Source organism: Canis lupus, chromosome 6 (genome assembly GCF_011100685.1).
Source record: "Canis lupus familiaris isolate Mischka breed German Shepherd chromosome 6, alternate assembly UU_Cfam_GSD_1.0, whole genome shotgun sequence".
NCBI lineage: Eukaryota > Metazoa > Chordata > Mammalia > Carnivora > Canidae > Canis > Canis lupus.
The window spans coordinates 23,437,075-23,453,239 of NC_049227.1; the positions used below are offsets into that span (position 1 = coordinate 23,437,075).

At 37.8% G+C, this 16,165-nt stretch overlaps 1 protein-coding gene across 3 annotated transcripts in view; it reads right to left on the bottom strand.

Moving 5' to 3' along the window:
- METTL9 (methyltransferase like 9) overlaps positions 1–16,165 on the bottom strand; it is a 47,196-nt gene that overhangs the window by 15,367 nt on the left and 15,664 nt on the right. For all 3 annotated transcript variants that reach the window (XM_038540066.1, XM_038540065.1, XM_038540064.1), the window contains exons 3-4: positions 11,925–12,134; positions 5,839–6,023 (exon numbers count right to left, since the gene is read on the bottom strand). In XM_038540066.1, the coding sequence (XP_038395994.1) occupies positions 5,839–6,023; positions 11,925–12,134 (395 nt within the window). The remainder of the gene's footprint in view (positions 1–5,838; positions 6,024–11,924; positions 12,135–16,165) is intronic.

A 16,165-nucleotide genomic window follows, 5' to 3' on the forward strand; every position in this document is an offset into this window, starting at 1 on the left:
TTACTCATCAACATTTTGCTAATATTTTTATTTAGAATTTGAGAAGACTATCCCATCTAAGCCCAGAAATGCAAGGGTGGTTATAAAGTATACAAGTACTATTAATTTAACAAGTCAAAGGAGAAAAAAAAACAGAATGACTATCTCCATAGATGTTGAAAATACAGGTAACAAAATTCAACAGCAATTCTTGACTTTTTAAGCTTTTAACAAAACAAGATTTAAAAGAATATGTATTTCAAGCCAAACAACAGCAATCTTAAGCCAAACACAGCATCATATTTAAAGTAGAAATATTCTCATTAAACTAAAAAACAGGGATCCCTGGGTGGCGCAGTGGTTTGGCGCCTGCCTTTGGCCCAGGGCACGATCCTGGAGACCCAGGATCGAATCCCACGTCAGGCTCCCGGTGCATGGAGCCTGCTTCTCCGTCTGCCTGTGTCTCTGCCTCTCTCTCTGTCTCTCTCTCTGTGTGACAATCATAAATAAAAAAAAAAATAAATAAATAAATAAATAAAAATAAAAAAATAAACTCAAAAACAAAACAAAAATGCCTACCATTTTTTAAAACATATTCTGGAATTAACTACCAATTTACTTGGACCAAAAAAGTCAAAACATGTAAAGTAAGGAGCAAAACCATTTGTAGATGTATGAAGGAAACAAAAGAGAATCAACAGAGAAGCTACTGGAAACACTAAAATATTTCAAAAATGTAAAAGATTACAAAATTAGTACATACATAAAAAATCAATTGCTTATGTTTGTAAACCTACCATTCACTCTCAAATATGATGAAAGAGCCATTTGCAACAACAGGGATGAAACTGGAGGACATTATGCTAAGTCAAACAAGCCAGACACAGAAAAATAAATACTGCATGATCTCACTTATATGTGAAAACTAAACAAGTCAAACTTGTGGAACTAGAGAGTAGAACGGTGGTTGCCTAGGGCTGGAGGGTGGGGAAAATGGGGAGACACTGGTCAAAGGATACAAAATTCCAGTGACGAGTAAGTTCTGGGGATCTAATGTACAGCGTGACGACCACAGTTAATAATATTCTGCTCTGTACCTGAAGTTTGCTAGAAGAATAAAACTTAATTGAGTAACTATGTGAGGTGATGAATGCATTAATTAGATTGTAGTAATGCCTTCAACAACATATACGTATATTAATCATCATGCTGTATACCTTAAATACATATAATTTTTATTTGTCAATTTCCCAAAAGCTGGGGAAAAATTTAAAAGTTAAGAAAATGATAGAAGGAAATTTTCTATTTAACAGTATCACACACACAAACACACCATTAGAAAAATCCAACAAAAACTGTGCAGGACTTTTACGAAGAAAATTTTATGTTACTAAAGAACATAAAGAATTGAATAGGGCCACTTGGGTGGCTCAGTGGTTGAGCGTCTGCCTTTGGCTCAGGTCCTGATCTCAGGGTCACAGGATCGAGTCCCACATCGGGCTCCCCCCACAGGAAGCCTGCTTCTCCCTCTGCCTAGGTCTCTGCCTCTCATGAATAAATAAATAAAATCTTTAACAACAAAAAGAGAATTGAATAAAATGAAAAGTACATCCTATTATTAGCAAGGAAGACTCAATATTCCCTAAATCAATCTATAAATTAACTAGTGCTACAGTTGATCTGTTAAATAAATAAGCCAAGAAAAATCTGCAAAGGAACTACTAGAAGGGAGCTAATGCTATGACATTAAAATGTATGCTAAGCTACAGTTAATTAAAATGGTTTGGTACTGGCACACATGGAAGGATCAATCTTAATAGAACCAAACCCATATGGGATTTCAGTCTATGATAAAGGTAGCAAAGAACTGGGGAAAAGATGATTATCCCATAAATGGGGTTAAAATCTCAGGTTAGCTATCTGGAAAACGGTCTTTCACAAGCAGTTCCAACTTTAGAAATGGTTCATATAAATATCCTTAGACATAACTTCCTTCAGGGTATTTTTCTATGTCACCTTCTCAGTGAGGCCCTTCCCTGAATATCCTCTTTAAATTATGGCACCCAAACCCAACTGTCAATTCCAGATGCCCCTTTCTTGTTTTTATTGTTTTCTCCATAACATGTATCACCAACAGCATGACATTTGGTTCCTGTCTTCCTCACTAGAACATAAGCTCCATGAAGGCAAAGATATCTGAGTACTTCCTACCCACTACATCTCTAGCATCTAGGCACTCAGGAAATATTTTTTAAACGAATGAAGATATTCTGTGGCAGAAGAGTAGTCAGCACCAATCCCCTTCCACCTTCACTGCAAGCTCAGCCCAACAGTGTAAAGTAAATATGCTCAGGGAAGATGACTCCCTCCCAGACCCAGAGAGTGCATCTTGACTGTCCCTGGCTCCTCCCTCACCAGTTGCTGATTGGGCAGGAATAGGTGCCCCAGTCTTGCCAATGGGCCCTAAAATGAAGGGAGATTTCTGGGGAAGGTCTCCCTCACTAATAAAAATAAAAAAAAAAAATGATATATGGAGGAAAATGGTTCTCTCTTTCTAGGAGTTGTTTTTTGTTGTTGTTTTTTTTTCTGAGGTGGGGGCAGGGGTGGAGGGAAAGGGAGACAGATTCATAAGCAGGCTCCACATGAAGTGAGGAGCCTGATGCAGAGTTCCAACCTTGAGATCATGACCTAAGTGGAAATCAAGAGTCGAATGCTTAACTGACTGAGTCACTTAGGTGCCCTTCTATCTTTTTAAGATTTTGTCATCCTACACATGACATTTGGTACTACATCAGCCATTCTGTAATTCTGAGGGGAATGTCAATACACTGAAGATGAAGAAAAGAAGCTCTGAACTTCAACAGAACAGCTATATTACCTAATTAACCCAATTCATAGTCACTTTTCCAAAATAAACTCTTAATTTTTTAAAAGCGATTTATAGTTGCTCCATTTTAAAAAATATAGATTAGAGAGAGAGTGCGTGCAAGCACAAGCGTGGGGGAGGGCAGAGAGAGAGAGTCTTAAGCAGAGTCTACACTGAGCACTGAGCCAGACATGGGGCTTGATCTGAAGACACTGAGATCAGGACTTGAGCCAAAACCAAAAACCAAGAGTCAGACTCATAACAAACTGCACGCCCCAGGCGCTCCTTCTGTTTCTCAAAGCAGAAAGCGTCCTGAACATACTTACACATGGGCAAAGACTTGCCTAAGAGTGTTCATTTCACTATTATTTATAAAGCAAACTGTTGGTACCTAAAAGTACATCAATGGGGACTTCCTCAAGTAAAGTTATACATCCAGTGGCATGCTGGTCAATGTTTCCCAACAAGCATGGGGAGGGGAGAGGCTACTGCAGTGTTTGCCAATTTCCAAGATTTAAGTGCTCCCACCACTGACCATACAATGATCAGGTTCAGTAGCAGCCACTCAATGACCAGTTCACTAAACTCACGACAATATAATAATCAGCTCTCACAAGCCAATAAAACTGGTTCCAACATACCACTTACAACCAGATGATGAAAGTAACATTTTCTATAAAAATTACAATTAAAAAAAAAGGGCAGCCCGAGTGGCTTAGCAGTTTAATGCCGCTTTTGGCCCATCCTGGAGACCCGGGATCGAGTCCCACATCGGGCTCCCTGAATGGAGCCTGCTTCTCCCTCTGCCTGTGTCTCTGCCTCTCTCTGTGTCTCTCATGAATAAATAAATAAAATCTTAAAAAAAAAAATTAAACATGCCACTATTCATTTTTACAATATAATTTTCCTTTTCTTCATTATATACTTTTTTCTTATTTGATACTTAAAAACAATTCTCACTAGATTTAATGACTCTTAACTAAAACTGGGTCAATAAACCAAATAAACTGAAACTGAAATCAGAAAGACACATTTTACATTTTTTTCAAAATGGCTATGGTGTAAAACAAATTTAAAAATTACCAAAAAAAAAATCATTTCTTCTACAATTGCTTTTTGTTAAAAAATAGATTGAGCCAAATATGCAAAGCACACTCCTATATTCCTAAAACAGCCCAGTATTCATGAACTCACACCACAAGGTCATTTTGTATTTCAGTCCTCACATTGTGTCACATGGAAATCATCAGGATCTAATTAGTGACTTAGAGAAAGGAAGCAATAATAGAGTGCCGTGGAGCAATCTGCAAAATGTATAGGTCATTAAAGGTCACCCACAGTAACAAAGCTTCTTGTCTCAGGTTTGCTCTGTGTCACATGTCAGACTCCTTGGACTCAACAGGCAACTCTGTGCTATGCATCCACAATCAAGGAGCTTGTTTTTAGGCCTTACTGGAGACTACTCTCTTGTCCAGTCGGATTTCCTCTCAATTTTTAGTGTGAGGAACACAAAAAAATAAAATTCATGGTTAGATTGATGTTTCTCCCACTGCTCTTCCACCTCCTGCTATGCCAGGAAATAGCACAAAAATTCTATCATGTGGTTGCCCAACAGGACACAGGAAACTGAGACCTTACAACCTGATAACTAGTGATTGCAATGCAGAGATGGAGCTGAGACTTAATTAGACAGGGAACAGCACTGAAAAAAAAGGTCAGGTTGCTGAATTATCAAGGACATTTACTAGATTTTACTGTAGGAACCCTCCCCACACACACACACACACAATATGGGCACTCACACGTAAAGCAGTTTTTTTCTTTACTATGACAGGTGGTTCTACAACAAGAATGTGAAAACGGAGAAGTTACATGGGGGAGGGACTATCTGGTCTACTTGCGTTCTTTCCCACCCTCTTATGTCTAAAGAATTCTTTATTACTCCCATCAACTAAGTCCAAAAATCATTTGATAAGGTTAAAGCAAGAATTTAATCTGAAGAAACTACAACCTGAGGAGAAAAAAATATGGACAAAAAGAAATGAAGGAGCAAGTGAGGCAATGCAAATCCATGGTTATAAGCAAACATGAGCATTACTCCTGAAGACAGTTTCACAGATATTTGCCAACTACAACCCTGGTGAAATAGTAATGGATTTCTTAAATATGTCTGCAAGCTCTTGGGAGTTTTTGAATCCAAAACTGAATTAGGCAGCAAAATGGAAAAAATAAAGATTTTTAAATTTGAACATGCAATACTTTACATGATAATTAATTTTTATATTACTGCACATTAGCTTATGAAAATGCAAAGGAGAAGCTTAAAGTCATAACTTTCAACATGACCTGAAATGTAAAACCATGTTAGCTAAAACCATGAGTTAATGTGACTACAATCAAGTCACAGTAAATACGGAGTAATATGAAATCAAACCATTTCTTCTAACATATTCTTCATTCAGTATTGTTGAAGAGCAAGACTATGCAATCAAAAAGTCAAATGTCACACAAAGAAATGAAACATGCTGGAACACAAATGGTCTTCAGTAGGGTAAAACAGGTAACAGCATTATCATTTTTAGAGTCCAAAACAAGAGATGTAACATACAAAACAACTATGACGTTCAGCAAGTATATACAGGTAAATTAAAAGGCAGCACTTATTTTTTGACTCAGCTTACAAGCTAATAAATAAGTGATTCAGGCTCCATTTTAAGAGCAGAAAATTGGACACATTTTAGGTTTTCAATTTCAAGCAGGCAGACCCAGCTGAGTATTCACTATTATCACTGCAAAGGGAGCATTTAGGGTTCTATAAAATCCACATTAAGATGAACATGTGTCACATGGAAATCCTCAGGGTGATCATTACATGGGTGGTATTTTACATAGGTTAACCAAATTCCTTTCAATTCCAGGCTCTTCTAAGAAAACAAAATCACAAATACCAATGAACATCTATGCTGGGTAAGAGGGGACCTGACCACACTTACCGTTTTCCACATAGGGATGAAAGGGTAAAACCAGGGCAAGGATGACCCTTCCTCTAGTTGGCTCCAAGACACTTCTGATATCTTTTAACAAAGTCAGGGGCTGATCACAGCGGTCCAGCAAATTTAAGCAGCTGATGACATCATACTGGAACCCTGTCTTCTGCCATTCATTTATACCAAGCACTCTGAAAATATCAGAAATAACCTGATTGATATAAACCCACTTAAAGACATCCTTAAACATAAAGTTAGAGCATGTACTGCAGGCTCTTACTTTATCATCTAACTCAAATTAACTGCAAGCTCTTTCATTAAAATTTATATTTGCAGTAATAAAATGGCCAGGCAAAAGAAAACAGCAACCCTATTTCTTTAAATTTAGCGTTTCACCTATTTCCAGATCTTAAAACCTATACTTCCTTTATAAGAATTAATCATATGTTTAATAAGTATGAAGATATAAAGTGATAAAAATGGCTATAACTAGACCATCAAATTCCTGAATATCAAATGAACAAAAAAATCCTACTTTCTACATTCATTGGAATTTAATCACAAAATACATTGTATATTCATGTTTTATATTCCTGGGGTCCCTCCTATTTTTAAGAATGGCTGGGGGTGGTATAAGATAATTTCCTATGGCTTTTTAAGCACAACTCTGTTCCCAGGAGACAGATGCCATCTCATATATTATCTTCACATCTGAATAACTATATAGAAAACGATAAAGCACAGGTTCCTATTAAAACCGTAAGGGAAGAGCATAGCTAACACAACACTCTCAGCCTCGGTCCTAACACAACACTCTCAGCCTCGGTCTCTCGCTCTCTCTTCCTCCCTCTCTCTCTCTCTCTCTCAGAACATTTCTAAATCCTTTACAATGTTTTATCCACCAAAAGAAGGAATTCTCTTATCAAGAGTCTTTGTTAGCCCCACCATTTAAGGCAATTTGTAAATGACTCACTCTGCTTGGTTATGACAATCAGAATGTGGCAGGTGAGACATGTTATGATAGAGGCAGGGAAAAAAAGGAAACAGGAGAAAGGATCTTTGGTAAACAAGTCTCTGATAATGCTGAATAGATACAGTAAGAGTTATCTTAGAAAATTCTAAAAGTATAATGAGGGCTGTTTCAGAAAACTCATTAGCATAGTGATATTTGAGAGCATTTTTGAATAGTAGAATAAAAGGAGCACAAACCACTCAGCTGCATCTTCTTTTCAGTCTAAAAAATTTTTTTAAATAACTAAAGCCTCCTCTAAAGCAACACTCTAACCAACTTCAAGGGACTAGTCAGATTCCTTTGTTGCTTGAAGTAAGTAGGGCATTAGGGCTCCAAACTCACTTTGTTGTACTGAACTTGTAACTGCAATGATGATTTTAGAAACTAGATTTAGCTCAAACTCTAAAGATCCTAATTTTGAGATACAAATATGATCTATTCCCATTTTAAAAACCGAGATAAACAATTAAAAAGGACTATTTGCATATTAATACTTTAGTCAAACAGTTTAAATTTGTAAATTGCAAAAACAAATCATATACTTGATTTTAAAAAACAAAATTACAACAAAAGTCTTAGGCCATCTATAAGGAAGCAGAAGCCAAGCATTATCATCATGTTTTAATCTAGAACAATCTCATTAAATCTATCTCTGAATTGCCTGCAGTTTTTGAAAGAAAGAAAGACAGGCTCCTAACAGAAAATTATGGCTTTAACACAGGGATGGTTACAGCTATACATTTAGAAGCCCAACTTCATCTTTACTTCTGTAAACTCAGTTCCACCGATGAAGACAAACTTATCAGCCCCACTCAAACCAGGAATAACGCATGTGGTTAAGATTTCCTAATGAGGACAGTGGAAGAAGTGACTTGTCCAAATTACGCAGCAAGTCACTGGCAGAATAAAAATTACACCTTGGAAATGCTCCTAGTACATTTGGGGCAATGAAGGTGCTCTCCCCAGCTAAGGTGAGAAAGGGCCTGATGATAGGTCTGTGAATTAATCCTGTCGGGGTGGTGGGATGAGAGCAAAGAGCAGTCTGCTCTTCAGTCTCCAAAATCTTTTCATTAAAAAGAGAAAATGAAGATGTTAACATAAGAAATAGAATTCTTAACTAAAATATTTTTTTCAAGGAAGATTTCAAACCTCCAGATAATGGATTAAAGTCAGGCATCTTTCAAATTTATATTAAAGATCTCTTCTCTGGTGTTAGAACTGTACATATGATTCCTTTTTGATTACCCACATGTGAATGGTCTATGTGAATTTAAGTCTAAACCCACCCCCTGCATAGCTCAGCATCTTACCACACCCGTATTCCCTCCACCATCTACTAACTACCATTCAGATCACCTAAACTAATTTTGCCACTAGTTTTTGGTGAAGCAGACCAAGAAAGGAAAATATGCTGCCCAAATTTTTTCCTGCCATAGAACCATTTTGTCATGTGCTATCATTTGTATTGTAGAATTGTTAAATGGTGCACACATCAAAAACTGTATAATCCTTTCCTATGTCTGTGGCTTTTCCAAAACAGTATTTTTTTAAAGATTTTATTTATTCATTTGAGACAGAGAGAGAACATAAGCAATAAGCAGGGAGGAGAAACAGAGGTAGAGGGAGAAGCAGGCTCCCCGCTGAGCAGGGAGCCCAATGTGGGGCTTGATCCTGGGACCCGGAGATCATGACCTGAGCCAAAGGCAGACACTTAACCGACTGAGCCACCCAAGCGCCCGCAAAACAGTATTTCTAACCCTGGAATTATTCTTTTCAAGAAAACGATTTAAAGTAATAGTTTATCTTCCAGGAGGATTTAAAATATATTTTACAGAAGTGAAAAAAGCAATAAGTATTTTGATATAGACTAAATAAAAAGCAAAACACCAACAGTATAAAGAAAAATTATTGGTTTGTTTTAAAAATCAAAGCCACATCTTTAAGTTTTACAATTGGGTTTTCTGGCATAAATAGTGATTCTTGGCAACAGAGGAAAAACCCAGACATTTTCTGTAAATTATTTCAAAAATGACATCCAGAACCTTTATTAGAAAGCCAGTTTTTCATGAACTCAGATATCGAAGAGAAACAAATAATAGCTAGCTCCCAAGCCAAAATAAAAAAAAGGTATTAAACTATAAGTCTTCCCTGCCATCATGGGTTGGATGAACCCCAATCTTAGTAAGAATACCATTTCCTCATTAAAACCTCAGACTGCCGAAAAATACCACTTTGTGAATATGTTTTTATTTAATACTAACGATAAAGTGGAGGGAATATCAACCAGTATGAATTCCTATTTAGGTCAAATTACAAATAGATTTTGGCATATGTGTTATAAATTAGGAAAAAAATTAAACTAAGTATTTTTCATATGGTGATAAGTTTACTACTAGGTTATATAGCATGTAAACTCTAGATACAATGAATTATTAATTCAAACATCTAAATTTCACTGATAATTCCATTCAGGCATTTAGTCAAGAAGGGCTTCAATGGCAAGTAAGGAATGAAAGGGGCAGGAGTGCACAGGAGAATGAAGCAGTTTCAAACACCTTCCACCTCATATGCACTTCCAAAAACAGATTTTTTTTTTTAAGTGGAAGGAGAACATCAGATTAGGAATTTGGCATGATTTAAGGCATTGTTAAAACAAAGGTAAAAAAGTTCCAAGTTTTGAAATGTTGAATTAATTTCTAAGTGAAGAAATACTTCAGCAGTCATCACCACAGGCCCTCCAGGATCTAATCTGAGACAAACTGCCAGAGCTAAGTTGGATCTTACAAATCATGTAGTTCAACCTCACACAGATAGAAATCTACAATAGCGTTCCTAACAGCTATTTAAACACTGAGAGTGGCAAGGACTTGGATGCTTCAGGTGTTAGGAAGGTAAATGCCCCTAAACTCTACCTCAACTTCTGAGAGCTAGCTACGCATGATTATACCAGAGATTACACTTACTCCTCTTACCATATAAAACTCCATTTCATTTGTTGATCATAACTTTCCCTTCCAAATCCTTCCTACTTGGTCTCTCTTCTCCAAGCTAAAAATTCCCATGTTTTGCCAATGTTCATTCCAGTACTACTCCCAGAGCTACGTCAATACTCTGTCTCTAGGGTTAATTTGTTATGAGCAAAAACTTCAGTGGATAAGAAAGTGAGTGCATAATTCTTTCTCCTTCTAAGGCTCAACCTGACTTCCCAAATATCAGGAAGCAGGCCCTATTACCTCCTGCATTCTGTACCCAGCATCTTCTTCTCTTCGGTAGAATCCATACTGAATAAAGAACAGCCTTCTTCCTAAGTCTCTTAAGCAGGAGATGGTCTTAAAACCAAGATTTGACACTTCATACCCATTAGGATGGCTATCATTAAATAAATAAATAAATAAATAAATAGATAGATAGATAGATAGATAGATAAATAAATAAATAAATAAATAAATAAATAGTACTGGTGAAGATGCAGAGAAATTGGAACCCTTGTGGATTGCTGGTGAGATGTAAATTGGTGTAGCTGCTAGGGAAAATAGTATGAGGGATCCCTGGGTGGCGCAGTGGTTTGGCGCCTGCCTTTGGCCCAGGGCGCGATCCTGGAGACTCGGGATCGAATCCCACGTCGGGCTCCCTGCATGGAGCCTGCTTCTCCCTCTGCCTGTGTCTCTGCCTCTCTCTCTCTCTCTGTGACTATCATGAATCAATAAATAAAATCTTTAAAAAAAAAAAAAAAAAAAAGGAAAATAGTATGATATTCCCTTAAAAAATTAAACATAGTCTTACCATATAACCCAACAATTCTACTTCTGAGTATATATCCAAAAGTGAAAGCAGACACTCAAACAATTATTGTACATTCATGTTTACAGAAGCATTACTCACAATAGCTAATAGGTGGTGGCAACCCAAGTGTCCACTGACAGATGAATAGATAAGTAAAGTGTGGTATAGCCACCCATACACTGGAATATCATCCAACCTTAAAAAGGAAGATTTTGATACATGCCACAACATGGATGAACCTTGAAGACGTTATGTTTATTAATGAAATGAGCCAGTCACAAAAGGACAAATAATTGTATAACTCCTATATAAGGTTCCTAGAGTAAGTCAAATTTGTAGAAACACAACATAGAATGGTGGTAGCCAGGGGCCAGGGAAATGGGGGGGAGGGGTAGATTTGAGGACTTAGTATTTAATGGGTACAGAGTTTCAGTGGGAAAAATTAAAAAGTTCTAAAGATGGATGGTGGTGATGGTTACACAATGTAAATGTACTTAATACCACTAACTATACTCTTAAAAATGGCTAGAATGGTAAATTCTATGTTATGGAGTTTACCACAATAAAATTTTTTTTCACTGAAAAATAAAATAAAAACCAAACCTTAAGAATGTCAGATTTCGACAAATACCCACCATTTGCTTCAACGTGGATGGAACTGGAGGGTATTACGCTGAGTGAAATAAGTCAGTCGGAGAAGAACAAACATTATATGGTCTCATTCATTTGGGGAATATAAATAATAGTGAAAGGGAATAGAAGGGAAGGGAGAAGAAATGGGTAGGAAATATCAGAAAGGGAGACAGAACATGAAGACTCCTAACTCTGGGAAACGAACTAGGGGTGGTGGAAAGGGAGGAGGGTGGGGGGTGGGGGTGAATGGGTGACGGGCACTGAGGGGGGCACTTGACGGGATGAGCACTGGGTGTTATTCTGTATGTTGGCAGACTGAACACCAATAAAAAATAAATTATTAAAAAAAAAAAGAATGTCAGATTTCAATCACAAAAGTCTTTAAGTCTGATCTCCCTCTACTAAGCTGTCCCTCACGTGCCCCTCTCCTTCTACAGAGCCGACTCCTCTAGACCAAAGTAATACTGACAAGGAAAGATTATTTCTCTCTGTTTCTACTTTACTGTAATATAGAAAGTTTTAAAAATTTTCTAATCATGGAGAATTGTTTCTGATTCATATCCTTTAAATAACATACTCCTCAAGTGCTTGATTTGGCACCACATATACTAAATAATACACTAAAACCAAGAACTATACCGCAAATGATGTCTAAAACTTATACCTGTATTTCTTCTTCTGAAGCTGCCATATCATAGTTTCAGACAGCTCAGTGGCATAAATTTCTTCAAAGTGAGGGCTCATGATTTTTGTGACTTCTCCATCTCCAGCACCTAAATCAAGAAGTCTATGGGTTTTCCAGTCTGGATTAATTTTTAGCAGTCTCTGAAACTGATCTGGTGAAAACACAAACATGGAGCCTCTTCCTAGCAACCTGGAAAAAAAAAAGGGGACAAAAATGGAAGAGTCCATGCAAAGTAAGCACCCCCACATACATTCAGAGCAACTATAGTAACTAGCCCTGACAGCCTCCTTCTGAACCTACAAAATGTTTATTTTATGTGATTGTATGGTTAAATTATACATTACCTTTTATATGACTTACAGGGTTAAAAGCAAAGTTAGTAAAATAAGAAAATACCTCCAGGTATCATTTGGCTCTGAGATTATAAATAAAAACTATAAAGAATGGGGAAGGGAGAGAAATAAAAGGCAGAAAGGAAACAGGATGAATGAGAGAGGAAGGGAAGGGAGGAAGAATGAGTAAGAAATTAAAAAGTGAATGTGAGGGGATCCCTGGGTGGCACAGCGGTTTAGCGCCTGCCTTTGGCCCAGGGTGCAATCCTGGAGACCCAGGATCGAGTCCCACATCAGGCTCCCAGTGCATGGAGCCTGCTTCTCCCTCTGCCTATGTCTCTGCCTCTCTCTCTCTCTCTCTCTCTCTCTCTCTCTCTCTCTGTGTGACTATCATAAATAAATAAAAATTAAAAAAGAAAAAGTGAATGTGAAGAACTTATGTCAAACTAGGAAGGAGAGAGATGGAGTAATGTTTTCTGCTACAGGCCAACAGAATCAGACCACAGCACTAGCCAATAACACTAAGCAGAAAAATCAAATAGAAAATAAAAAAAGCTGTTATGAAACTAAACAATGGGTAAGGAAAAATAGCTTCACTATCATAGATGTTTAAGAGACACTAGAGAAAAGCAGAAAGAGCAGCCCCTGTGGCATCAGTTAATTTGCATTTAAAAAGTAGATTCATATTTCCATTGATTTATATATTACCCAAATGTCTGGGTCTATTATTTTTAAAGATCCTAAAAAACATTCAAAACCACAGTAATGCCTCTAAAAAAAGAGTTGGAGAAGAGTTAAATGGAGATCAGAGAAAGCTCTTGCAACAGCAGCTATGGCTCAAACCAAGTCTCACAGAAGCATCATGTTGGGGAGCAGAATGTGTTCCTCACTTAGCCCTGGTTTTCTAGCTCTCAAATCCTAGTCTTTCCCAAGCAGGGATTCTCCAACTCCCTTTAAGCAGTAAAACCCTTTCTTGAAATCAAGTGGAGCTCAGAGATGACAATGAATGGTAAATGGAGCTGCTGCAGAAATGAGGTTAAGAGCCTTAAGAAGCTGCCACTTCTGGGCCTTTCCTTGCAGCCTGAAGCAGCTCCTGAGGCACTTCCTCTTCAGACCCTGGAACACAGTTTGAAAACCACTGGTCTAGGAAATGGCCAGAAATCTGTACTGTACTGCTACTTTCTGGAAATAATCATAAGGTACAACATGTCACAAGGTGACTGGAAAGATGTGTGCAACCTGGTGCTCCTGGTAAGACCAGTTTAGGAAAGGATTAAAACTGCAGAGTTCATATAACAAACCACCTCTCTACCTTTTTCCCATTAAGGCAATAGGAGAGTTTCACCATATCTATTAATGTGTTTATAGCAAATCTTATGTTCCACAGAAATGCTAAAAACTAGGGGGGTTTGGGAGCATGGACATCAGAGATTGTTAAACACGATGCTGTCCCTTACAGAGAAAAGTGATTTCCTCCAATACAGCTGTTTTGTTTTGTTTTGTTTTGTTTTGTTTTGTTTTGTTTAATCTTCTAATGTACATTACACTGCAGAAAGCAAATCTGAAAAAAGGGACTGAACTTACTGAAGGGGCTTTACAAAATTCACACAGGAGCCAGAGTCAGAGCAGGAAGAGGGTACAGGCAGCATGGCTTGAGGGATGCATGTTCCCAGTGTTGCTGCTGACTTGCCACAGGTTCAAAAGTAATTTACAAAACAGTTATTTGGCTTAAACTTTCCCAGTTATAAAATAACATGTTTTCCTAGCCAACTTCTTGGGATGTAAGGAACCTTGACATGATAATCCTAAAACTCTAGACATAGAGGTCATCTGCGGTCAGAGCTCAGGAGGTAATCTGATTTATCTACATTTAAGGGCACCAAAGAGGGGTGACTGAGAGGCTCAGTTGGTTATTCCCAAGAATCATGAGCCACAAAGGCTCCACAAAAAGATTAAAACTATCAAATCAAAATTCATCAAGCCCAGTGTTTCTCAACCAGGACCAACTCTGCCCTATAGGTGAGAGAGTCTGGGGGTAGTCCTGATGAATTGGGAATGCTGTCAGTTAGTGAGGGTAGGCCAGAAAAGCTAGGCTTCCTGACATATGTGGGTCAGTCCCACACAATAAAAAGTTATCCCATTTAAAATACCAAAACACTGACCTAGCTCAATATAAAGTTTCCAGCAAACACATACTATGGAGAGGTCTGACTCCCTCACTTGCCTTTAATTTCTTTTTTTTTTTTAATATTTATTTATTTATGATAGACATAGAGAGAGAGAGAGAGAGGCAGAGACACAGGCAGAGGGAGAAGCAAGCTACATGCCAAGAGCCCGACGCGGGACTCGATCCCGGGACTCCAGGATCGTGCCCTGGGCCAAAGGCAGGTGCTAAACCGCTGAGCCACCCAGGGATCCCCTTGCCTTTAATTTCTAAAGTTAGTGATGTCCTTGGACAGTCGGGGGTTAGTGTTTAATAACCATCCTCCGTTCTTTGGCCACAATCTAAGTTCTCTCTAGATTTAGAATCTATAGAGGAGGTGTGCCTCCTTATATTTTCCTTACAATATAAACTCTGAAAGCAGCTATCATGTCTCTCCTGACTTGGCCTTCCTCTTGTCTGATAAGTAACATCTTAATTAAAGAAGGTACCACGCAGTACAGGATACCCAGACCACTACAATAAAGCGAGTATCACAATAAAGCAAGCCAAATGAATTGTTTGGTTTCCCAGTGCACATAAAAGTTATGTTTACACTCTACTGTGGTCTATAAAGTGTGCAACAGCATTATGTCTAAAAAAGCAATGCACATACCTTAGTTAAAAATACTTTATTCCTAAAAAAAAAAAAAAAATGCTGTCACCTGAGTTTTCACCAAGGCATAATCAGAGATTATCATAATATAGTAATGAAAAAGTCTGAATATTGTGAGAATTACCAAAATATGACACACAGATGCAAAGTGAGCAAATGCTACTGGAAAAATGGTACTGATAGACTTGCATGATGCATGGTTATCCCAGAACTCCAATTAAATTTTTTTTAAATGCAGTATCTGGGGATCCCTGGGTGGCTCAGCAGTTTAGCTCCTGCCTTTGGCCCAGGGCATGATCCTGGAGTCCTGGGATAGAGTCCCACATCGGGCTCCCTACATGGACCTTGCTTCTCTCTCTGCCTGTGCCTCTGCCTCTCTCTCTCTCTCTCCTTCTCTCTCTCTCTCTCTCTCTCTCTCTCTCTGGGTCTCTCATGAATAAATAAATAAAATATTTTTTAAAAAATGCAATATCTGTGAAGTACAATTAAGAGAAGAACAATACAATGAGGTATGCCTATAATTATTTCAGAAAGAGACAACCATCTATGGTAATAACGTATCATGGAAGCAAAGTACCAACAGGCTCAAAATTAAGCTTTCAGGTGAGAAAAGGACACAGGACATGTTTTGGGAGAGTGGGAGGTAAGAGCCATAGATAAGGGAACCCAAAGGATTGATTAAATGTATTGCTTCTCTTTGACCAAACCACGAAATTCCAAATCAAGGAATTTTAACCAGGAGCCAATGGGGCAGAAGTTGGAGATGGGGTGGGGGTGAAGGAGAGAGGTGGTTCAGTTTGAAATCACCCAAAATTATATGTGAAATGTTGAATGTAAATACTATTTGAAGAGAGGATTCCTACCTTTTGTCATTTTTTTTCCTTTTGTCATTTTTAAAGAGGTAAAGGCCACCATAAAGGATAAGAATGATTGCTACAGTGACTTGTCTGCTTTCCAAAGAAAAATAAAATGGTATAGAACAGAAACTTGGTGCAGCCAATTTCAGAAACAAAATGTCAGACCAAGTTGTATAAATTCAACTACCAATACAAAAATAACAACTGTTTGCTGA